Source organism: Hippichthys cyanospilos, chromosome 5 (assembly GCF_059441005.1).
Source record: "Hippichthys cyanospilos isolate Australia breed blue-spotted pipefish chromosome 5, RoL_Hcya_1.0, whole genome shotgun sequence".
In the NCBI taxonomy this organism is placed as follows: Eukaryota; Metazoa; Chordata; class Actinopteri; order Syngnathiformes; family Syngnathidae; genus Hippichthys; species Hippichthys cyanospilos.
In genome coordinates, this window is record NC_142373.1 from 11666774 (window position 1) to 11691492 (window position 24719).

At 39.9% G+C, this 24719-nt stretch overlaps 1 protein-coding gene across 1 annotated transcript in view; it reads right to left on the reverse strand.

Moving 5' to 3' along the window:
* Positions 1 to 23917, reverse strand: part of LOC148423516 (Krueppel-like factor 7) — a 29950-nt gene extending 6033 nt beyond the window's left edge. The window contains exons 1-2 of the mRNA XM_088414905.1: positions 23489 to 23917; positions 2114 to 2708 (exon numbers count right to left, since the gene is read on the reverse strand). Of these exons, the coding sequence (XP_088271031.1) occupies positions 2114 to 2708; positions 23489 to 23590 (697 nt within the window). The 5' untranslated portion in view covers positions 23591 to 23917. The remainder of the gene's footprint in view (positions 1 to 2113; positions 2709 to 23488) is intronic.
* Positions 23918 to 24719: the final 802 nt, after the last annotated feature.

The window sequence follows — 24719 nt, forward strand, 5'->3', positions numbered from 1 at the left end:
CTGGCGGGTTGTGTTTTCGGTCCAAATCTCACACACAGACGCACAAAAACACACAGCCCGTTGTGGTGTTATCTGACATGTAAATGAAGTGTCCCGCCCTCGGAGAAGCCGTATTGTCCTCAGCATGTGTGCATTCGCGTGTGTCGCACAGGGTCAAAATATTAGGGACAGTCCATAGTCTGACACGGATGTCCAGTTTTAGAAACTGGGATGAAAAAAAATATGACAGTGGACATAAACTGGATGTTCTCTCTTACACACACACACAGAACAACGAGGGCAAGGGGGTTCTATCATAGTGGGGACCTGCCATTGACATAATGCATTTTCCTAGCCTCCTAGCCTCAAACAAATCTCAATTCAAACCTGTACAGTGTAATGGGGACCGAACACCCCCCGACAAATTTGAAATCCGCAAAGTACTGTAGAGGTTGAAACTCTTGCCCTCATTGGTCGATGCCTCGCCCGGAGCTAATCATGTGTCTTGTAGAAGTGCCCGTGAGCTGATTGATTGACTGTCTGACCAGTCTTGTCCAAGCTGTTGACTGTGCCTCCAGCAGACAGCGTCCACCTCAAACCCAAGTGACAACATGCGGTTGGAGCAATAATTGGGTGTAAATTCTGCTCCGCTCTTTTCATGTTTGGTCAGCTCCAGGCTCCACTTTTGGAGTGATTAATTGCCGACTATTGGATAATTTTTTATTTTGCCCAATCCTTTGATCTTTACATTAAAGGCATTTCACATAAAAGGAAAGCATTGAAGACACTAGGGAGCTGAAATTTTATATAATATGCTAACACACACAGACACATACACATTTATACACACATTCATACACTTACACAAACCAAAGTTTACAAAATCAATGGAGTCCTTGCTGTGCGCCCTCCAATTGGATTATTTCACGTTGCAGCTCGTATTCTAGTGGCGTTTAATGGTCATGATCTCGATGACCCGACGCTCCGACGGTGCCTGGAGGTCCCGGTTAGCGGATAATCCCACTCAGCTCTAATCTAACATGATGCTGTGGCATGTTTGTGCCCCCCCCCCCCCACTCACACACATACACACACACTACAAGCGTATCGCTTTCATTAGTGCTTTCATTAGCCGTTTAGCCATTTAATGAGCTTAATCTGCCTTTTTGGGGAGTTTGCAATAATCATAAATCAATGTCACATCTCATTCACTTTTTATTTAACGTGATGATGACAGCCACTTTTGGAGCCTTATACAGATTTTTTGTTCCTCGAGAAAACTTTGATCTGGTTGTTATCCAGACAGATGTCATAAATAAGCCTTTGATGATGAAAAAATATGATAGCAAAAAGCGCTAACATGCTAACCAATAGAACATGCAGCTGGTGGATGGACCTTGGCACAATATATAAAAGCATTAATTCATAAAACAAATATGAAAGTGTATGCCTACTCAATACAGCACCCCCATCCCCCTCAACCCCCCCCTTCCCATTGCTTGACTTTGGTTGCTAAGCAACTGCTTCACTCTTTTCCCTAATTGGCTACTGGATTGTTCATGTCTATCAAGCTCCCTCTCACCCCCTCCCACACCTTCCCACCCGTCACAAACACACGCACACACATTCACAAACACACACACACACACACATTGCCTCAGTTGCTAGGTGACTTCTCCATCACGCATCCTTGCCTCGTCGCGCAATAATTGGCTGGCGTCATGGTTGCCGCGGCGTCAGGCCCGGGCCCGCCTCCCTCGGCGTGTGTGTGTGAGTGTGCGCATGTACACTTAAGAGAAAGGGGTGGGGGGGGGGGGGGTGATTGGGGGGCAGGGGGAGGGGCAATTAGAGGAGACGGGTGTGAAACGAGCGCATGTCTGACACCTGCGGCCTCGCGCACACACAAATACGCACACACGCTCACACATCGGATGTTGTGGGTCATGTGTCAAGGATCCGCACAAGTCATGGAGTGTGATGCTTGTCTTTTTGACTTGCGTGGTATAGCACACAACGTGTAGATGTGTGTATTTTACAGTGTGATGTACACACACCCAATATTTTGGGTTGAATAAAACACCCCAAAAGTGTTTGGAGGGAAGATATTGTTAAATGAGTGTAGTATTTGTGTTACCTGTGTGCGTCCTCTGGTGCGCCTTAAGATGCGAGCTCTTGGTGTAAACCTTGCGGCAGCCATTAAACTGGCACCTGTGTATTCTCTTCTTGTTTTCGGCCGAGTCCCCCGTCAAGCCGGTCCCTCCGCTTTGCTCCCCGTCGCTGAGCGCCCCCCCGCCTGCCGGTCCCGGGGGCCGGGGCGGCGGGGGAGACGACAAGGCCCGGGCCCCCACCAGCTTGGCCGCCCCCAGACCCACCTTCTTGGCCACCAGCTTGAGCGTGAGAGCGCCGCCCGCCTGTTTCCCCAGGTGACGCCCCAACTCGGGGGACGAGGGCGGAGTTAGCGATGTGACGGCGGCGCTCAGTTGGGCGGCGCTGACACCCGCCACCAGGACCTGGTCCTTGCTGTCCGTCAGAGTCTGAAGGAGTTTGGCGTGGACTTTGGGGAGCTCGCTGGGCTGCGGCGGGAAGCCGAGGAGGGGGTCCATAAGCTCCTCATCGCTATCGCTGCCCTGCGTGAGGGTGGGCGCCAGAAGGCGGTCCAGGTCCTCGTCCAGGAGCTCCGACAGTCTCCTGGGCTCCGTTTGGAGGTAACGCTCCAACTCCAGACATGTCTGAAGGACATAGAAGACAAGTTATTTCTGAGATATTGCACCCTCTAGTGATCTGGAGGACTCAAATATTGCGTCGTTAACCCCTATGTGGAATTTTGTCCAATCCTTTGAACATCAAAGGAAACGCATTTACAAAAGACACCAGAAATTTCGCCCAGATGGCCATAAGATGTCAAAGTTCAACGTGGAATGTGCCATCCCTTGGCCAAGATATTGCAAGAATGACATGGAAGAAAATGACCCCAAAAAAGGTCAAAATACTGCACAAGCGTTAAAGCAGCAACATAGCTTTGCTTTCAAGTATGCTAGCTTAATGCTAACACGGGCCACAAGTGGTTCTTAGCAAGTGGATGTACACTTTTTTTTTCTGCCAAGTACCTCCAACAGTGCACAAAGCATTTTGGGGCCAAAAACAAGATGACTTAAAAAGGAGTGCTGTGCTTGTGATTTATGAAACCTTGGAAGTACATTTGTTGTGGTATTTTTAGTCATATTTTATTCAGCAACTCCAGAAGAAAAACTTTATAACATCTACACCAAAATAATGCAATACAAGACTTCTTGAAGGAGTCACCAAACACAATTGAGCAAAAAGTTGCTTCATGTTCCAATTAATTTACTCTTCAATTGAAAAGAAAAATGCACCAGATTTGATACCACCAAAAATGTCATCTACCCCCAGGCCAACAAATGTTGAAAATAAGCTTTTGTCTTTTGATTATAAAACTCATATCATAGCAGGAAGAGCTATCATGCTAACCGCTAGAACATGCAGCTAGTCGATGGACCTTGACACAATATATAAAAACATTCATTGATAAAACACATGAAAGTGTTTGCTCACTCTAAACAGTGACCCCCATGACCACCAATGTAAAAAAAAAAAAATATTAAAACAGAATGTGCCATCCATGTCTGATTAATGAAATTTTGGAACTACATTTGCGGTGGAATTTCTAGTTGTATTTTATTCAACAACCCCAGAAGGTAAATTGTGTAATGTGAACAAAATAAGGGAATACAAGATATATTAAAGGAGTCACGAAACACAATTTGGCAATACGTTTGCTTCATGTTCAAATTACTTGGCTCTTCATTTGAAAATAAAAATCTACTGCTAAAGATATAGCAATACCTACTAATAAATGCCGTTAGTGTTGCAATGTTATATAAATGCTTAGGCAAAGGATATTTGAACACAAATGGTGCAGCAGCACATGAAAACAAAACATTACAGCAAGACTCACACGCAAATAACACTTATTTACAGAAACTGTTATTATATTTTTCTGCACTTTTGACACAGGACAGGATTTTCACACTGCACCACAGCTCATCACTGGTCAGATAAGCACCAGCATCAATGAAATAAATCATTCTTGGACAGTGAGTATTGCTTTCGACACACCAGGGCAGGACAGTCAACCATACAGGTGGAAAATTGCCAGATTTACTTCATTCCTGACATATCGTCGTTTACTGAGTACAGCGATGCGGGAAAAAGGCGTGAAATGTGGTCTTTAACAAGCCGTGTGAAAGTGGCTTTATGAGGGGGTATAAATGTATGCATGCGCGAGAGAGGGAAGTCATGTTGAATGTCAGCATCATCAGCTTGCTTGCTTGACGTCTAGGACTGCTGCGCGCGCACACGCACGACATATGGAGAAAGGTCACGTTAGATAACACGCACATGCAAAATAATCCGCATCGCATTGAGTTACCTTGAAAACGACATTGTGTATATTTACAGGCTTTTATCAATCTTCAGAAATGTTCTATAAAATCTGATTTAACATTTTTGGGACCCTATTTATAGGCAGGAGCTTGTCAAATTATTAGGAACCGCTCTCAGAATGATACAGTACAGTAGTTATATTTGAGCTAATATAGTATCTAATACATTAGCATTAAGTTTGTTTTGTGTGTTAATGGTAGGTGAATTACAGCATTGGTTTTCAGTTCAGCTAGTACGATAGTGAGCCTCTTAGTTTGCATAGGTTTCGAACTCCAGTCCTCGAGGGCCGGTATCCTGCATGTTTTCCGGTTGTCTCTCCCCAACACACCTGATTCAAAAATATTAGCTCATTAGCAAGCAAAGCAGGATCCTACAAATGAACCTAATTGTTTGAATCAGCTGTGTTTGAGAGAGAGGGTTAGAAAACGTGGACACGGGTCCTCGAGGACTGGAGTTTGACCTCTGTGTTAGAGAGTCATTAAGAAAATTACTCTAGTTTGGTTGTTAGACAATCATTGTGTTAGTACAACGGTTTGTACTGTACAGTAGGTTGGTTAGTCTACTTTATCAGTTGTTAATTTAGTTAACATGCTAGTTTATCAGTTCTTTTTATGGTAGTGTATACGTTAGCATGTTAGTTGCCGGGTCAGGTGAGCTAGTCAGGCATTTAGTTAGAAATCAGCCCATCAGCGAGTGAGTTATACTTTAATTATTCACTTTATGTGTGTGGTTTTAGTAGATGAGTTACTTAATGCGTTTGGTTTGTAAGTTAGTAGCCTCTTACTTAGTTCATTCGTTAGACAGTCATTTAAAACAGTACTTAGAACTACTTGTTAGTATTTTGGTGGTTAATTAGTGCGTTAGTGAAACAGCTTGTACTGTAGGTTGGTTTGTTTGTTAGTTGGCAAATTAGATAGCATGCTAGTTAGCTAGTTCTTCGCATGGTAGGTAATACAGTTTCGTTAGCCAGCAGGTCAAATGACCCAGTCAGGCAGGTACTTATTTATCACAGTTATGCTGTGTGTCAGTTCTTTAGTTATTAAGTTTGTGCGTTTATAGTACGCAAGTTAGTTCGAATGGTAGTTTGTAATTTAGCTAGCTAGCAAGTGAGCCTTTTTGTTCATTCAGGAGGTCGACTGTTGAGTGTCATTTAAATACGCACGCGCTGTTGAATCCTTGCCAAGAGGTACTGATGATACAAAAACTATTCATGTACAGCGTCTATGTATATCCATAACAAATGCATGCAGGCAGCTCGCCGAGAGGCTTTTGACAGCAAACAGAGCCAAGTGGATCCTCCAGGAAGCGTTAGAGTGCATGCTGATGACATCATTAGCCATGATGATGACGATCATGATGAAACAACATGAAGTGTCATAATCATCGACAAATATCATCATGCCACGAGCCTCGAACCCAACGCATACGATGCTAGTTTGTACATTTGGACAAAAAAGTGCATTTTTTGCTTCCAAAACTGGAATATTTGCCTGCAATCATTTTGTAATGGGCAGTTTCAGGCTTTTTAAAAAAATACGGAACATAAACTCGGAATGCAGTTTTCAACGAGCAAAGGATGCGATTTAAAATATGTATCAACAAGGGCCAGGCTTAGTGGAAAAAAAAAAAAACAATCAGCAGGATTGGCAGAATTCTGGTTTTAGTTTCAGAATTATTTGGCGAGTGAGAAATCTGACTTTGAATTTACAATTCTGAGAATAAAATCAGAACTTTGACTTCATTCTCAGAATTATGACTTTAATGGGACTCTACTTTTAGAATTCTCAAAATTCTGACAGAATTCATTAAACCGAATTGAGCCAGAATTCTGACTTTGATGTCAGTTGAGATTTTTTATAGTAAAGTCAGAATTTGATTTTTAAATTTAGAATTGTTAGTTTATTCTCAGAATTCTGACTTTAAAAGTAGCGAATTTATTTTCAGAATCCTCTGAGACAGGATTCTGACTCAAAATCTGGACTAAAATCAGACTTGCGACAACAAAAACTGAATTCTCACTTTCATGTCAGAGTTCTATGAATAAGAGTTTGGAGTTAATGAATTGAATAAAGTCGGAATCCTGACATGAACGAGAGAATTGTGTGACTTTAAAGTGAGAATTCAGAAATGAAAGTGAGAATCCTGCCAACTTTTTTGTATTTCTTCAATGGCCCCAATCCTCTCTCATACAATAGCAATATTCAGGGGAAGAAATGCAATCAGATTATTTTCGACATTACGCCATGAAAAAAAAGTTACATTAGTCTATTAAAATGTCCTCAAAGATAACGGAGCACATCAATCATGACTCAGCTTGGGTGTGTGTGTGTGTGTGTGTGTGTTTATTTCCCCCTTCAGCTGGTGAGTGTTTTCTTTCCTTTTTGTGCACAAATGGCTCCTAATTAAACGGCTTTTTGGCGTCGGTGAAAGTGGCTCTTTGAAGCTCCGCCTCCTCTATGGATGCGAGCGCTCTGATGGCTCATTAGACGCAAAAGAGGCTTTGAGTGTATATGTGCGTGTGTGTTGTTTGTGTGTGCATAAATAGCATAATGACTTCAAGCTGTTGTGTGTCTGTTCAGTGGCAAACTCCTGGAGAAAGGGATGGAGGGGGGCACAATTTTGCTACTGGGGGGGGCACATAGGACCACCTAACCAGATGTAGGACTAAAATGCCATTAGGAATATGGACAAAATAAGAAAGGTCTTCTTTTTAACTAGCCGAGTTCCTCCCTGGAAAGTTAGAAGTTAGCATCCGGCAGCACTGTGTGTGATTTGTGCAAAATCCTGACGCTTTAGTTTGATGGTGCCATAAAATTACATTAAAAGCCTTATTATTTATGATTTTCTATTACAAATTAGCAAGATCGAGTAAGCCTTGAACACACACAAACCTGAACCAAAACAACATGTCACTGTCCGTACTCATTCAATCCCAAAGACGTATTTATACGTCTTTACAGATATTCAATCTCATGTAATTATCGAGAGGGTCTGAAAATAGCCGGCACTGAAAGAGTTAAATATGGCAGCACAAATACTAATTAACAGCTTGATCACACACACATACAAACACTAATACACAAAAGAACAACCGCACTTTCACACACCCACACATGCAGAAACACACAAAAATCACATGATTGCTAGATACTCACACACACACATACGCTGACAAACACACACACATTCTCACTAAGAACACTCACAGAATAACACACAAAACAAACACATGCACATTCACAAACACAAGAACACACGAACAAAAACACACATAAATGAACAGCCGCACTTTCACACACATACGCAAACAAACGATTACTAACTCACACACACACTCTCACTAAAAAAAGCACACAAAGGCACTCACACACGGCTCACGATGAACACTCATACAATAACACACACACACTCAAAAACACGCACACTCACAAATATGAGAAAAGCACAGTGTTGAACATGCGCGCAGATACACACAAGCACTCTTAACAAATACGCAAAATTTCACTATCTGTGCTTATTAAATATGATGGCATAAAATTAATTAACAGCTTAATCGCGCATATGCAAGCAGACATGCACACACACACACACACACTCTAAAACACACACAGGCAGACTAGACTAAGGGGACAAGGCAGGTACAAGCTTTTAATTTGAAGCATAATTTAATACTGCTTAAACAGGCTTATGCTCATTGTGTGTGTGTGTGTGTGTGTGTGTGTGTGTGTGTGTGTGTGTGTGTGTGTGTCCGTCCCAGGCCATTTGAGTAATTGGCTGAGATGGAGGGATTGGAATCGGCGGTAGAATCATCTGTTCCTCCGTCAGCTGAGCTTTCTCTTAATTAAACTCTCACTCTGTGTGTGTGTGTGTGTGTGTGTGTGTGTGTGTGCGTGCTAGTTATTTGTCATGTCGCCCTTCGCCGCCAGGAAGACGATAGGCCCTCCGTCCAGACATCCAATTCAGACGCGCACACACACAAAATGCTAAACGCTCTTTGTATTGAATTTGCAGTGAAAGCAACAGCGGCGGCGGATTTTTTTCCGCCACATTCTGCAAAGCAAAACAAACCCTCATCTTCAAAGGCAAATAAATAAAGATTAATTAAATGATTCCGTGTCTGTATGAACACAAATCGTGTGTAATCTCAACAATAAAAGATGCTAATTGGACAAGTGCTGTTGAAATATAGCGAGTAATTAGCATCATTCAAGAAGCCCGCTTTTATCTGGATGGCGTGTGGTGACATCCAGATGCATCTCCACGCCGTTGTTAAAGATTCCTCCGAGGATAAAATATAATCCTTTACTGGAAAAAAAAAAAAAAAAAAAAAAAAAAATTATATATATATATATATATATATATATATATATATATATATATATATATATATATATATATATATATATATATATATAGATTTGCCAATGAGGTTTTTCAGCGGGGAGTGTTTGATGCCGCTTCACTGTAAATTTAAATCTTGTAAACAACTTTACTGGTGCACGGTCACCAGTAGGTGGCATTGTTGCCCCATTTCACATTTGAGATCAATGCAGATTCCACTCGTCAAGATGCTAGAAATCTGTTGGCAGTAGAGCTGTTCAGATTCTGATAACGTGATCGGAAATCAGGCACGATCACATCATTATCGGGGGAAAAAGATTGTATTTGTTATTTTTAAGGACTACAAAACTATACAAATATAACTAAAAGGGAAAAAAAACAATATTCTTGTTTACAACCTTTTTTCCTTAGTACGGTTCAGTTATTGCGGCTCCATTCTATCGTTCATTTATGGCCATAATTAGTTTTTTTTTTTACAGATTTACATTGCTATTTTCCTTGCAATTTTTCCTTGCCTTTTATGTAAGAGCAGTCAAAAAAATTGCTAATTTATTTCTCAAAAAAAAGGATAGTCTGTAAGATCTAGACTGTTTTTCACTACGGCCAGCAGGAGGTGCTGCAGAGGCTGCATTCACAATTGTCCGTCGCTATGTATAACAAACATGGCCGCCTCCAGAGAAGTGCCACCTCCTATGTAATATCATTTAATGATAACTACAACTGTGATTATATTTAAAACATACCGTTGATCATTAAGAACACATTCAATTGTAAATTGAAAAATCTTACACACTGTCCGTTTAAGTAGGACTTGATCTCCCAAAAATATTAATTTTATGTATTTACTTTTTAATCAAAATTAAAAAAGAAATCTCAACTTTGCGGATTTCTGTAAACGCAACATGGCAACAAAGGCAGAAACATCTGTAGTAATTCTACTAGGATACTTTTGTAATGTGTAACGCACATGGAATAGACACACACACACATACATATTCACTATACACACACTCACAAGCACTCTCACAATAAATAAATTCACTCTCACACACATACACACTCTTTCATAAGACCTAACGAACGCCATCACACATCACTCACACACCTACACACACGAGCGCATTCACTATACACTTTCACTCTCACACTCACTTTAATAATACCTAACGAGCGCGCGCACACTGAGAGACTCACACACACGCACGCTCTCACACCTTCATCTCCAACGCACGTTCGCAAACTCGCATGCACGCACACTGTCTGTCTTGTTAATTGAGCGTGAAAGTAGCACATCAACGGCGTGATTTAAAAGTGCCGTTCCGCTTCTTGTGCTAGCAAGGGAACGTTAGCAACAAGCTTCAGTCACCTTCACTAGGACGCTTTTCAACATTCATAGAAGCCAAATTCACTTAGCTATATGAAATTTGCTAGGCTCGTCAAGTAGACCCACAAAAAATGTCTCAAGAATAAGAAAAACCCCAGGAAAGCGGCCATTTTGCTTCCACGCATTTCCAGGCGCTTTTGCATGAATCAACTCCACCGACTCAAAAGCTGGAGCAAACGTTTGATTTGGTTATATAACAGTATTAATTTGATTAGGATTACTGTATTCTGATCCAAGTTATGATGGATGATTGAGTGTTTAAGAGCATGAAGTCAATGAAATGAACCTGAAGGAGGTCCCAGCTGTTGTTGAGTCCTAATGGATTAACCCTTTGTTTTCACTCTCCAGTCGTGTGCGTGTGTGTGCGTGCGCGTGAGTGTGATGGGATGGGATGATTTCAGGGATGAGGTCATTGTAAAGTGTGAGCATGCGTGACTCGATGTGTGCGAGAAACAAAGGCTTCGGGGAGCGTGTGTGTGTGTGTATGATGACATCACGGCTTATGAATGTATTTATGATCACTGTATGTGCATGTGCGTCTTTGTCTACAATGATTGTCGTACATTGCGTTTTTATTCTTACTATGTTAGCCCGCCATCCAAAAAATATTACAAAAAAGAAAAAACAACAACACTTTTACTTTCTTTTAAGTACCAGTAAATTAAATTAAATGCTTCTAAGTTCCAGGTGGTCACTTTTGGGAAAAACAAATTGTATTTTTTGTTTGTTTTGAAACATTGCAATATCATATCTTTGTTCATAATAATAGGATTACAAATTAAAATGTATAAAATAAAACAGAATAATTTAGTACATCTTTGTGCATTTTATTGAATTATTATATTATTAATAATATATCTTAATTTTATTAAGAAACAAAGTTAAGTACCAGTAATTTAAATTAGATGCTTCTAAGTTCCAGGTGGTCACTTTTGGGAAAAACAAATTGTATTTTTTGTTTGTTTTGAAACATTGCAATATCATATCTTTGTTCATAATAATAGGATTACAAATTAAAATGTATAAAATAAAACAGAATAATTTAGTACATCTTTGTGCATTTTATTGAATTATTATATTATTAATAATATATCTTAATTTTATTAAGAAACAAAGTTAAGTACCAGTAATTTAAATTAGATGCTTCTAAGTTCCAGGTGGTCACTTTTGGGAAAAACAAATTGTATTTTTTGTTTGTTTTGAAACATTGCAATATCATATCTTTGTTCATAATATAATATAAATATAAAAAAATAAAGTAATGAATACAAATATAATCCAACATAATAGAATTACAAAATAAAATGTATAAAATAAAACAGAATAATTTAGTACATATTTGTGCATTTTATTGAATTATTATATTATTAATAATATATCTTAATTTTATTAAGAAACAAAGTAATCAATGCACATAAAAAAAATGTAAAAAAAGGAAAGAAAAACATGGCCCAATTTCTACACTTTTCGGTTATTATTTAAACAATTAATTCAATTTGAATAATGTATAGTAAATTTAAAATAAATACACAGAATAATGAAAATTGAATTAGGAAAAAGACTGAGTTTTCAAATTTATTATAATGTATTATAGGTATTAAATTATACTATACTTTTTTCTTTAATCCTTATGCACATCGAAACAAAAGAAAAATAATGAACAATGTCTTTGTACCTTCATTAATGAATAATAATAAATGACATTTTATTATTGTGTAGTCAATTTAACATACAATTAAAATACTCTAAAATGCGGAATTTTTAATTACACTACAAAATAAAGCTGAATTTAAATAAATAAATAACCGATGTTGACTGACCGATGACCAAGCAAACGTGTTGCAAGCGCTTTCAGCTCATGATGCGGGCAAGTGTGCAGATGTGGTTACCGTGGCAACCAATAATGCAAGGGGGACAAAAAGAGCACCTGGTTGCCTCCGGGGACCTTCATCACCATTATAACCTCACCGCAGTCTGACCTCCGGAGATTTTTTTTTTGGGGGGGGGGGGTCTCACTTTGCTGGAAAGCAGAGCGGTTGGTCACATGACTCATGCGTGCGGATGTGAGTGTGCATTAGAGAGCCATCCTGGGGTGAAAAGAGAAACACCCTCCACATTTCCATTTTGCTTTGTCCTGCAGTTCAACCCTAAATAATTCACATGTACTGTGCGCACACATGTACACAGCACACTCATGCACACGCATGAACACACACACACCACACACACGCATAAAATGCTGGTGTGTGACTGGCATCACAGCGATGTTCCCTCTTGGAGTTGAAAAAAAAAAAAAAAAAAAGAGGTCATCTTGAAAGAGTCCCAATTTACTCAGACAAAAAAAAAGTGAAAGAGCAATTTTACCAATTAGCAATACATTTCAAATTTGCTATACTTTAGAAGTTGTTGCCTCGAAAAAAGAAGAAAGAAAAAAGAAGAAATATAGCAAAAGACAAACATAGAAGTAGCATGTTATTTTGATGCATATACAATGTGAAATGCCATAAACAGGCTAGTTGAAATTGGCATTAGAGAAATTAGAAAACTGCAAGCAGCTGCTAATGTGACAAATTTGGAAAAGCAACACATGCAAACAGAGCATACAACGACGCTATCTACAGAAAGCAGGTTAGCTAATACACAAGCTAATGGAAATTAGCATCGGCGTAATTAGAAACCTTGCGGCAGCTACTACTTTTAACTAAAATCTATTCTCAAAAAGGACAGGTAAAATCATGCTATAGCCGTGTTTCAACAAGATATTCTGTTTTTATATCGCTCATAACATTGTAGCTTGAAAATGATTAGCGATAAAGGAATACCGACGTCGCACCGATGTCATTAGAAATCGTTAAGCGACGACTACTTTAACAGACAGGGCAGTATAACATACAAACAACATCCAACAGTGTTCACACAATCTAATGAAAGTATGCTAGCTTTATGCTAACTTACAATGGCAAAGAGGATAATAGAAATGAGCATTTTTATATTCAAAAATCTTCAATCATAGCAGCTGATTGAAGATTCCTGTGACAGGAGAAGCATCAACCAGTACAAACAGATCAGACAACAAAGCTCACAATGATCAGATCAGACAACAAACCTCGAACGTGAGAATGTTAGCACTTACATAATATGAAAGGCTGGAAACTGGCTAATGGAAATTAACATTGGTGTAATAACACATTTTCAAGTAGCTGCTGTTACTATGACAGAAACGGAGCAGCAACACATACAAAGAGCATACAACAGTCTTCTCACACTGGTTGATAAAAGTATGCTAGCTAACATATGAGAAACACCATAGCTTGGCTAATTGAAATTAGCGTCAACGTAATTCGATACCTTCCAGCAGCTACGACTTAAACAGACAGTGCAGCAATGTAAACAAAGTATACTATTGGTCACACTGTCTAATGGAAGTATACTAGCCTGATGCTAACATGGCATTTTTTACGTACAGTCTAAAGAAAGAATGCTATATTTATGCTAACATATCATGCAAAATGCCATAGACAGGCTGATGAAAATCTAATTTGCTGTAATTATACCTTCAAGTAGCTATTACTGCGCTCTATTCGGAAAGCCAACACATACGAACAGGTTTACAACAGTGTCTAATAAAAGTGTGTTAGCTAAATGCTAGCATTTAATGTTAAACACCATAGACAGTTTCACTGAAATTGGCAGTCGTGTATTTATAAACTTTCAAGCAGTTGTTACATAACTTTTTTCTCTCAGATCTGCGAAAACCAAACATGTACACCACCACACACCCACACATCCCTAAAGAACTCCACTAACCCACAAAACAAAGCAAAAGTCACTGCTGCTTCATAAAAACATCCTTGGCCTGCTGGCCTAAATGGACCAAAGTTGACAAACAAGTCGATCACGTAAAAGTGCGACACATAGATTTACACTGCCTAGACCTGAGTCAATCACATAGATGTACAACACATAAACTTCAACTAGTTACATCATAGAAATTGGGTAGCTTGGAAGTGCATCGCGTTCTGACCGAATTGGATCAGGGGCCAACAGGAAGCGTGACCTACTACATCCTGTACTACAACTTCCCCTTGGTCTACTTCCTGTCCGGATGTTTATCTTAGTGCGCATCTTAGTTTTGTCTTAGCACCGGTCGCGAGACAAATGTCTGCGCTCTTATTCCCAAGGTCATCCGTCTCCTCCTCCTCCTCCTCGTCGACATCGACCCATTTACTCCACAACGCGCAACAACCATTCATGCATGAAGATGCACTGGAATGGTGGCACACTATGTTCTCACACACACTGTTCTCACACACACTGTCCGCACACACACTCACACGCGCGTACAAACAAGGGGATTTGTCTATCATACTGGGGACATCCCACTTACAAAGTATTTCTTAGACCCTAACTGCAACCCTTACGCTAACTTCAATGAGCAGGGGTCCCCGACCTTTTTATCACCAAGAACCGGTCAACACTTGAGAGTTTCAACGCTTGTGAACGGGGAGGTGAATATAAAGTGCTAAAGTGTTTTTCCACACAGATGCGACGTTTTCAAACATACTTTTAAGTGCCGTTATTTGCTAGCTGATCTAAGGCGTGCTAAATTCCCCTGGCTTGTTAACAAAACCGGGAAGGACGAACGGTGACTCTAAAGTGCATATAAAATACTGTACAGTACTACCATTAACGTCAAATTGATAGGAAGCCTCAGATTGTTTTCGTTTTGTTACAGATGCGATGTCGGGAGGCTGCCTCCAGTTGTGAGTTCATCTGGTTTGGTAACAAATAGGTTGGGGATACATTTGGGATTACATTTCTTGTCAGATTTAAGGTTCCTTTTGGCTGGAAATTAGTGCGTTGAAGTCCTTACCGTGAAAAATCATTATTTCCAGTAGGATTCTTCAAGGTTGTAGGCTCGTCACCTGTCTCTTGACTGGACTTTTTCCCTTTTCCTTGCTCATTTTACTTCTTTGAAAGTGAAATTTTGGCGCTCAAGTAATCAAATTTGTCAAGGACAATCCGGCCAATTTTCAAAACAAAAGTTTTTTCAAAATAAAATATATTTTTGTAGCGGATCATATATCAAACGGAAATAGTTCATTATTTCGGGTGTGACCCACGGACTAGTACTGGGCCGTAGACCGGCGGTTGGGTTCGCTGCTCTAAATCAAATCTTGACCCTCAAAAAGAAGCCTCGACTTGCGGGATTCACCTAAACAGTCCCCACAAGTGCAGACGGTCCCCACAAAGAGAGTTAAACCTGGGATTTGGTCCCTACCATGCAGCAGGGCACGCACACACACTTCCAGAGTGTCTAAAACAAAGCGGCAAGCTCAAATGAGCGTCTGGAGGGTCTTTGACATTGTTGTGTTGTTATTGATTAGAACATAAACGCAGTGTTAGCGCTCGGCTACGCCAGATCAATGACCGCCAGACAGAAGTCATCAAACACCGATCCCGGTCGCCAATGAGGTGTATTTTTTATGTTTAAATATCGTCAGTCAACACGGGTAAGGGCCAATAGGAGGGGACCACTTGGTGAAAGGTTTACAGGGGAGCTAGAAAAGGATGAAAAAGTAAGAAGCGATCATTTTATTTTAATTTCTAGCAAATTGCCTATTTTGAAAGGTTTGTTTTGTGTTTTGGAGCTATGGAGTTCAAAAATTGGTAGGGAAAAAAAAATGTGACCTTTGGTTTTCAGCAAATTTTTTCTCTATGTACAATGAACAACAACAACACACACACACACACACACACACACACACACACACACAACACACACAAAAAATTACAATCAAAACATTTACCAAGTGATCCTATTCCATTGATCCTTCCCCTTAGGGGAAAAATAAGGGGAAAAAAATCTTTTTCATTTTGTTTACTTAATTAATTTTTGTTACAAAACTGATTAAAACTGTATACGAATTACTGTATATGATTAAAATTGTTTTTGGTCTGTTTTCTAAAAACATCGAAATATGACAATTATGCTTGCGTAGCACTTAAAAATGTAGTAATATATAGCATAAATATCTTTTCATGGAATATGCAATTTTTTTGTGTATGACTTGTTAAACCCCCCAAAAAACCCTCACAAAAAATTTAATAAAATACAATAAAAAGTAACAATCTTACCCCTCATAAAACTGCTATTTTTTTCGACAATGTGGAACATTTTCCTAATATATGAATTTTCTTGAAAACATGCTTTTTTTTCCTCAAGAGTAACAACTCAAAACTTCACAAATCTGTAAAAAAAAAAACAAAAAAAAAAATAAAAAATGTAAATACCATTTTTAATTTGATATTAAAAAATATTTTTCATTTAAGATTTGCGAAAATTTTCAAAAAATCTTGAACGGTAATTTTTCACAAACATACAGCCCTTAAAAATAAAAACGATTTTTAATTTGATATGTAACGTAAGTTTCCATGAAAACAGTAATCCTATAGTAATCCTAAATAATATAAACTTTTTTTTCTCTCAAAACCTTTACTTAGAAGGTCATTTTTGTCATGAAAAACATGCTGCTCTTTCTTAAATCTGACTTTTTTTGGTCATGAAATATGCAAGGTTTTTTTTGTGAATATATTGGTGTTATTGGTTTCACAAAAATGTTTTCCTTGACTATACCGTACATAATATTTGTGTTTGAAAATGCACAACCATTTTCTGAAAATGCACAATTCTTATTCCAAATGCACACTAAATGGACCTAACATGTCTGAGTGAGCCAGGCCTGTGAGGCAACTTTGAATGTTACCATGGCAACACAACTCACGGGGCTAAAAGTTCGTGCAAACCAAAAGTGTGTGTAACCTTTACATGTGTGTATTACTGAATGTGTGTGTGTGTAAGTGTGTGCATGTTGGACGGCGTCCTGCTAGCTTCAGGCCATGTTGGCAGGCTAGCTCTTTTTCGCCACACAAGTACACAAAAAACACTCGCACACCAATACCACAGAAATGTAGAGGGATGCATACAATAATCAATTAATTATTCATCAATAAAACGTTGATTCACTCTCAACAACTCAGAATGTACAAAAATGAACACAAATTACATTGATTAAGTCCATCATATAATTGAACGACATATGCTATTCATTTCAATACAAAACGTTAATTAGATGCAAAACCTTTGCATATGCTAGCATATGCTAGCATAAACCAAAGTGAAATTACCCTCACCGACTGACTGCTGTCAATTGAAGCCATACGATCCTTCTCACAATAAAAAGTAATATCAACAGCGGCCAGAGGCGGCGCCAAAAAACAAAGATCAAGTCAACCAAAGCACAAATGAATTAAACGTTAAACGTAAATGTCAAAGCATATTATTACTTTTCAAATTTGTGTGTTATTTCATAAGTCATACACAGCCAGCCCAGTCACAACGGATTTTTGACTTAGAGAGTGCCTTGTAAAAGTATTATCCACCTTAAACTTCTTGAGCTTTTACCACTTTCAGGCTTCAAACAAAATAACCAATAATCAAAAAATTTGCACACGCTACTTTTCAGTGTTTTATAGGTAAAAAACAAACTATTGCTTGCTTCATTCTGTTTTTTTACGTCAGCCCGTTTAGACAGTCGTTTTAAAATACACTCAAAGATTTCCAAACAACTAATCATGCCTACCACTTGTCTTTTTTTTTTTTTAATTGAAAAACGCACACATCTTCGGTGCCTTACGGGGTACTTCCAGACTAGTGGCTATTGCAGCCCTTTTAGGCGGATGCTTTATCGCAGTCAATGATTGCTGAGAAATTGATCATGTCTGCTGGCTTTGTTTTGAAAGACGCATGAAAAACTTTGTCACCTTATTGTTTATCGCATGTTGTCTTCTTCCTGAGACTGTTTAGACGGCCGTTTTGAAATAATCAATGACTGCCAAGCAATTAATCAGCCCTATCGCTCATGTTTTATCCCCTTTGTCTGCCTTCATTGATACGCACACACACACACACACACACACACACACAAACACACACACACAGAGTCAACCATGTGTAAAGATGAGGACGACTTTCACAACCCAACTTTGTGGCCGTGCCTCATTTGTTCCGCTTTGATGGCGCTGTACTCCCGACTAGTTTGTCCGAGTAATAGTCTCTTATTTAATCTCCCGCGCAGGCGACTGAACGCCTCATTCGCCTCCTGAATTATGGCTGACCCAGGTGTGAGTGTGTGTGTGTGTGTGTACGTACTCCGCAAATGAATCGATGTGCAGCCACACAGGAATGAGTGTGTTCACACCAGGCAGGATTATCAATCAAACGCAGATTGCTCATCAAAGATCGGTTTGTGTTTTCATCACTTTTTCATCCCATCTGTGAAATCTGCTGATCTGCAGTTTGATTCGCCATGCCTGGCCCTTTTCTTTCACAAGTTCCGCGGAGCGAAATGTTCACGGTCAAAACTTCAAAAGGAAGTTTGAAAAAAAAAAAAAAAGAGGATTAAGAAGAGGACAAGTCATTCAGCTTCTCTGCCGTTCACATCCTCTTTTCTTCCTTCTTTGTTTTGTTTCCTCTTTTTGTCTGACCAGGAAGCAGATGTTCACTTACGCAACGGCGTGTGTAATGCATGTGTGTGTCAACAAAGGATAGACAGACACAAGGGACAGGCATGATTAATTGATTGGCAATTACGGACTATTTTCAGAAGCAGCTGCCTAAACGGGCAACCGTACAAAATCAAAACAGGATGTAAACAGGAAGTTGGGCTTGGATGCCAAAAAGTGCTACAGAATATATCTTAATAAGACACTTTTGGTCCTAGAGATATCACTCCAACGTAGTTCCCAGGGTTAATAAATCAAACACGGATAGCACGGCACCTTGTTTTAAGGCTCCCTTCCATTAAAAAATGCTTATAGGCGGTACTAGGCTGAAAAAAAAAAGTATCAGCCTTAAAAAATACTTCATTATTTTGACAATTTCAGACCAAAAAAGTTCCCAAAAATAACACCCTTGAAATTTCAAGGACCCATGCTGCAAATTGAAAAGGAAGTTGGCCATTTTGGTTAGCAGTTATTAGAAATTAGTTGAGATGGCCCGTTCTTGGAAAGGAAAAAAAAAGTCAGTTTAATTAAGCAAAACACAAAAGTCGGCAGACATGTCTATTATGACAAGATGCAAAAAGTTTGAAGGATCCCTGCGCCAAATTGAACAGGAATTAGGTCTCAAGGAGCCAAAAGAAGCAAGTGTGCCATTTAGTTTTGAGAACTTAAATGCCTCTGAAAAATTGTTTCACCAATCGTCACAAAATTTGGCGGACATCTCTAACATGGCAAGACCATGAAAAAGTCTCAAGGACACAAACCCGGAACCCAACAGGAAGTAAGCATTTTCTTTGAATTCACCATCAACATTTTGAAATAAATAAATAGCCAAACACAAAACTTAGGTGCGACTGTATCAGGATGCTCAAAATGCCTCAAGACACATACCTTTAAACAGGAAGGGCGCCATTTTGCCTTGAACTGTTAAAAATTACCAAAATTTCACTAAAATTACCTGTAATAATTTACACTAATTTGTTCCCTTGTAATATTACAATGAATACCTGTGTAAATTGCAGCAGCCTTGGATTTTACAGTACTTTACTGTTATTCTACAGTAAAATACATTTATCAGTATGTTGTTAATGCAATCACAGGATTTTGCTGTATTCAGTACTGTGAAAGTAATACAAAACTTATCCAATAATTTACTGTGAAATCACAGCAAAATGTTAGTGTGAAATTGTTGGGTCCTTCAGGTACGCGACCGTTGCACTCGGTACCCCGACGGCAGGCTGCCAAAAAGTAATTTGAGCGAAGATGATAGCGGTCAATGTACGCTTTTCTCGCCGTCCTTATCTCCCGTGCCGCCGCGATTCCCATCGGGAATCCAGCGCGGCGCCGTAACAGATCGGCGGCACGCAAGCGTCTGGAAACTCGCCAGGATCGGCGGCGGCGCCGCGGCGGATCAATCCTTCAATCGGGATGAAAGCGGACGAAACGACAAATGAGAGCAACAGGCGGAAAAGGGAAAATCACTTTTAAGCGGAACGTGGTAAAAATAGCGGGAGAAAAATGTTATGCCGGGCTAGAAAGTCTGGATTTATTGTCACACACACACAAATCCCAAAAGGCCATCACATCATTCCCAATTGGCACACAAGCAGCAATTACAGGGCGAGGAAGAGCTGCTGCTGTCAGACGCAACAAGGCTAACAGACAGGCGGGACTGTGCGTGTGTTTATGTGTGTGCGCCTGCGTGCGCGTGTGTTTAGCGGTCGAGCAAAGACGTTGATGAGAGAGGACAAAGAAGAAGACACGGGAAGCAGCCAAACATGACGACATCGATGTGCATGTGTGTGTGTGTCTCCTAGGAAAAAGAATTTTGAGGAAACTTGACGTAGTAAGATGCTATGTTTCTTTTCAGAATACCAACAGTTTTTTGTTTTTTTTTAAACAGCGACATTATTGACTGGGACGGCCTTTATTTCCTCAATTACTGTTATTGGTACAATGCAGATTTATTCCATATGATCCCCACATAAATGATTTAAAGCACAGGTGTCAAACTCAAGGCCCGGGGGCCAAATCCGGCCCGCCACGTCATTTTATGTGGCCCGCGAAGGCAAATCATGTAAGTTTCCGTGACCCTTGCTAATCTCTGTTCCAAAACTTTAGCTTGTCGTGTATGATGAAAAATAAGGTTGAGATTTTTTGTTACAGTAATGTAAACAATAAATGAACAAACTAGGCTGCTTCACTTCTGATTTCAAAACAACTAAGCTATCAATTTGTTGTGTACAGTAATAATACTATGAGACAATTTAACTTGTTTTCCTCAACATATCGGCTCAATGAAGGAAGTTCTCGTTACAAAATGGCCCGCGACAAAAATGAGTTTGACGCCTCTGATTTAAAGGGACGCGAAATTGTGCAAACAAGATTGCGGAGCGACCACATGAAAGTCGACTGAAAGCATCATCAAAAAAAATGCAGAATGAATGCGTGGTATGAAAAAACATGGACTCACACAACATTGTGGAGCACCCACATTTTAATCTACCGAAAACCTAAGCGTTGCTAAAGAAATCATCTCCCTGTAATATAGCTTCATCCAAAAAAGGGAGAATGAATGCATGGTGTGAAAAAACATGGACTCACACAACGTTGTGGAGCAACCACGTTTCAGTCGACTGAAACGCTAATCGCCGCGAAAGAAGATGCTGCATGTCATGTAGCATCATCCAAGAAAATGCTGAATGAATACAGGGTGTGAAAACAATATGGACTCACACAACATTGTGGAGTGACCACAATCCGCTGGGAAGCAATTGAAGAGGACGTCTTCTCTTGGTGTAGCATTGAGGTTATTGACCAGGCCGATCATTGTGCTGATGTTTGGCATTTTGACGACTGTCATTAATAGATCAATTTAAAATAGTGTTAACGTCAGGGAACTATTGATTGAATTTTTCGGATCACTTTAAGAAATTCTGCTGACTTTGGGAACAATGGAACATTTGTTTGGATTTTAACGTTTTTAACATTTTAACGTTTCTGTTTTATGGTAAAATGAAAGGGATCTGTTTACTTGCTTAAGCTTTTACATAACTTTTTAAAACTTGCTGATTGTTAACATTTGACAAGAAATACGTATTTTGACTCAAATATTTTTTTTTTTAAATCTTTCAAAATTATGCAAATTATAAGAATTGTTTCACTGGTGTCAGTCCGAAACCGCATTAGTCCAATTTGGGGGATTTTTTTTTTCCCCCCCCAAATTTGTTCTCACACATGGATGCCATTACTTATTTATTTATTTATTTATATCCCAACTCTGGAACGGATTAAGTCTGGACTCTTAAAAAAATGTGAAAATATATCCCTGGGATTGAATGAGTTAAGAATTGGACCATCTAGATAGGAAAAGGGACTCAAGATCCGGAAAAAAAACTATATATGCGAAAACATCCCTGAAAGAATTGATTTTGTATCTCGAGGTACCACTGTAACTCAGGATACAATAACCGGGAAACTTCATTCCCCCATCCTGATATTGCGACATACAAGCTTAAGTTCCATTTCTGACGCTATTTTCAGTTATATTTAACTTTATGTTCCATATTCTGCGTCAGTGCCTTTTACCCAATCAGCAGGTAAAGTTCCAGCTTTAATAGCATACCTTACACATAGAAAATACAACTGCCGACCTTGTTCTCCTATTCGGCATCGATGTCATTCACACAGCCAGGAAATGTTCTGGCTTTAATTGGCAGTGTGAAACTGGCGGACCCCTAGAGTATACCTTTAACTTTAAGGAAAATTCTTGACTTTATCAACTTCTTCCCCTCATGTTGGTTCCTTTCACCAAAAAAGCATGTAAACCTCCCGCTTTAGAGGGCAGCGTGAAATTGGCTACAATTTAATCAAATCAGCTGCGTAACTGATTCTACCTTGGACGGATGAATACAGTATGCAAGGGAATGACTTGGTTTCCCCCATTCCACTTCAGTGCCATTTATACCTTAAAAGAGTGACAAAAATGACACTGCTGTGGAGTATATGCAGACTTAATGGATGGGACGGGCTTCATTCAGTACTGTAGGCGTAATGGACATGTGGGCCACACACACATGCACGCGCACACACTGGTCACAGCTGTGCTCATTGAATGTCCATCAGTGTGGAACCATCACACACACACACATACACACACGCCAATTAACATACCACGTGCTCATTAATAGCTCTAAGTGAGCACGTGATGAGCGCGAAAATGATTTACGACGGGGCCTGTCAACAAAACATTTTTTAAGCGCACACACGCGCGAGCACACGCACGAGGATGATGATGATACATAATTCAGTCTGCAAATTCGCCATGACAGGTGTGCATGTATTATTTAGCAAAAGGGAGCCAGCGGCCATTAGGCGCGTGCGTGCGCGCGTACGCATCGATCAGAACCTGGCTGACGCACGCGGGCACGCGCGCGCACAACTCTGCACAAGAAAAACAGGTTTATATGCGTCATAGAAAAATCGTTAAAAGATAAATAAAAGTATGATATTCAAAAATATATATTTTCTTTTCGGGTGGAAGGCACGTGACTGTTTTTACGAGTGCGTGCTCTTGTGCCAGTCAGCGGACCGCGCTGCGATCCATGTGAGAGAGAAAATAAATCAGAAAAAACGAGAAGCAAAACTGCACAGTAATGATTGAAGAAGAAAATGATTGCATGCACACAAATGAATAGTAAAAATACTTATGTTGAAAAAAAACCAAACAAAAAACAATAACAACATCTGCGGACTGACCTGCTGCCAGTTTTCTTCCAAGGAAGGCATCGCGGAGAAATAACCAGTGTCGTGCACCAGTTGGAGTTCCTGGAAGATACTGTAATTAGCCAGTACGTCCATGCTTGTTGTGCAAAAACAAAAAAGAAGTAAAAGAAAAATGTCCACAATCAAGCCCCAAAAGTCCGCACGAAGTGTCACATCCAAACAATTATTTCCTCATTTCTCGTTTTGTGGGGGGGGAGAAAAACAAAAAGAAAACCAAAAAAACTACTGCTGACGCAGAAAGGCTCAAAATGAGCGCAAAATTTAATTTGGGAAAAAAAGGAGAAAAATGAAGCTAGTTTAATCGGTTCCGCCTCTGCTCGCGGCTGCCAGGTTTGCTTCCGCACAGGCAGCTCGCCATGCAGCCTGCGGGTTGCCAGGTCTGCTCGTCAGCACCAGGCAAGCTGCTTCGCCATCCAGGCTTTTGCGGGTTGCCAGGTTCCACGCGAGCGGGGGACCAGGAGGGGGCGTGGAGTCACCTGTCACTCACTTGCTCGCGTGACCATATAAGGTAAATAGGCTCTATGATGTCAACGCCAGTCGAGTAGGGAAGGAGCGGCTTGTGAGGAATGAGGCGGGGCCGGGCGGGACGGAAGCCCGTCATTGGCTAGAGCCCACTGTCAGTCCCGCCTTTTTACGGAAAGCGGGGGTGAGTTATTTTTAGCGGGCTTTAAAAAGAGCGTAGCAAAACTCCAGTCACTCAGTCCAGTGAGGACCTCGGAGAGCACATGAGAGTCTGTGGCTCAACGAAAACAAGCAGCGTCGAAAAGCAACATGAGTGTACGCGTGAAAGTTGATGCACAACACAAGCAGCGTGACCGCGCACGTGAAACAGCAGTCAGCCACTTCCTGTCACATGACCAGTTGACAGCCACTGTGGCTAAACGATGCTATTTCAAAACAAATAATGAAAATGACCGATAGATTGTAAGTCTTTTAGGTACAGGTAAATTTGCAAAGGGCGAATCAAGACAAACATGGACTGATTGTTTTTGAATGTGTTGTTTTTTTTCCTTATTTTTTGGTGGGGGTGGGGTTTCTTAGTAATAATTTAGTCAATTATGCAATTGGCCAAACAGCTTTTTCTCCTGCTAGCTTACAAATCTTTTGAATGAGGAGGGCCAACAGGATGAAATGAGACAACTAAATACAATTTTTTTGTTTGTCGTGCATAGAAAAGCAATGTGCAAAAAAAACCCCAAGCAGA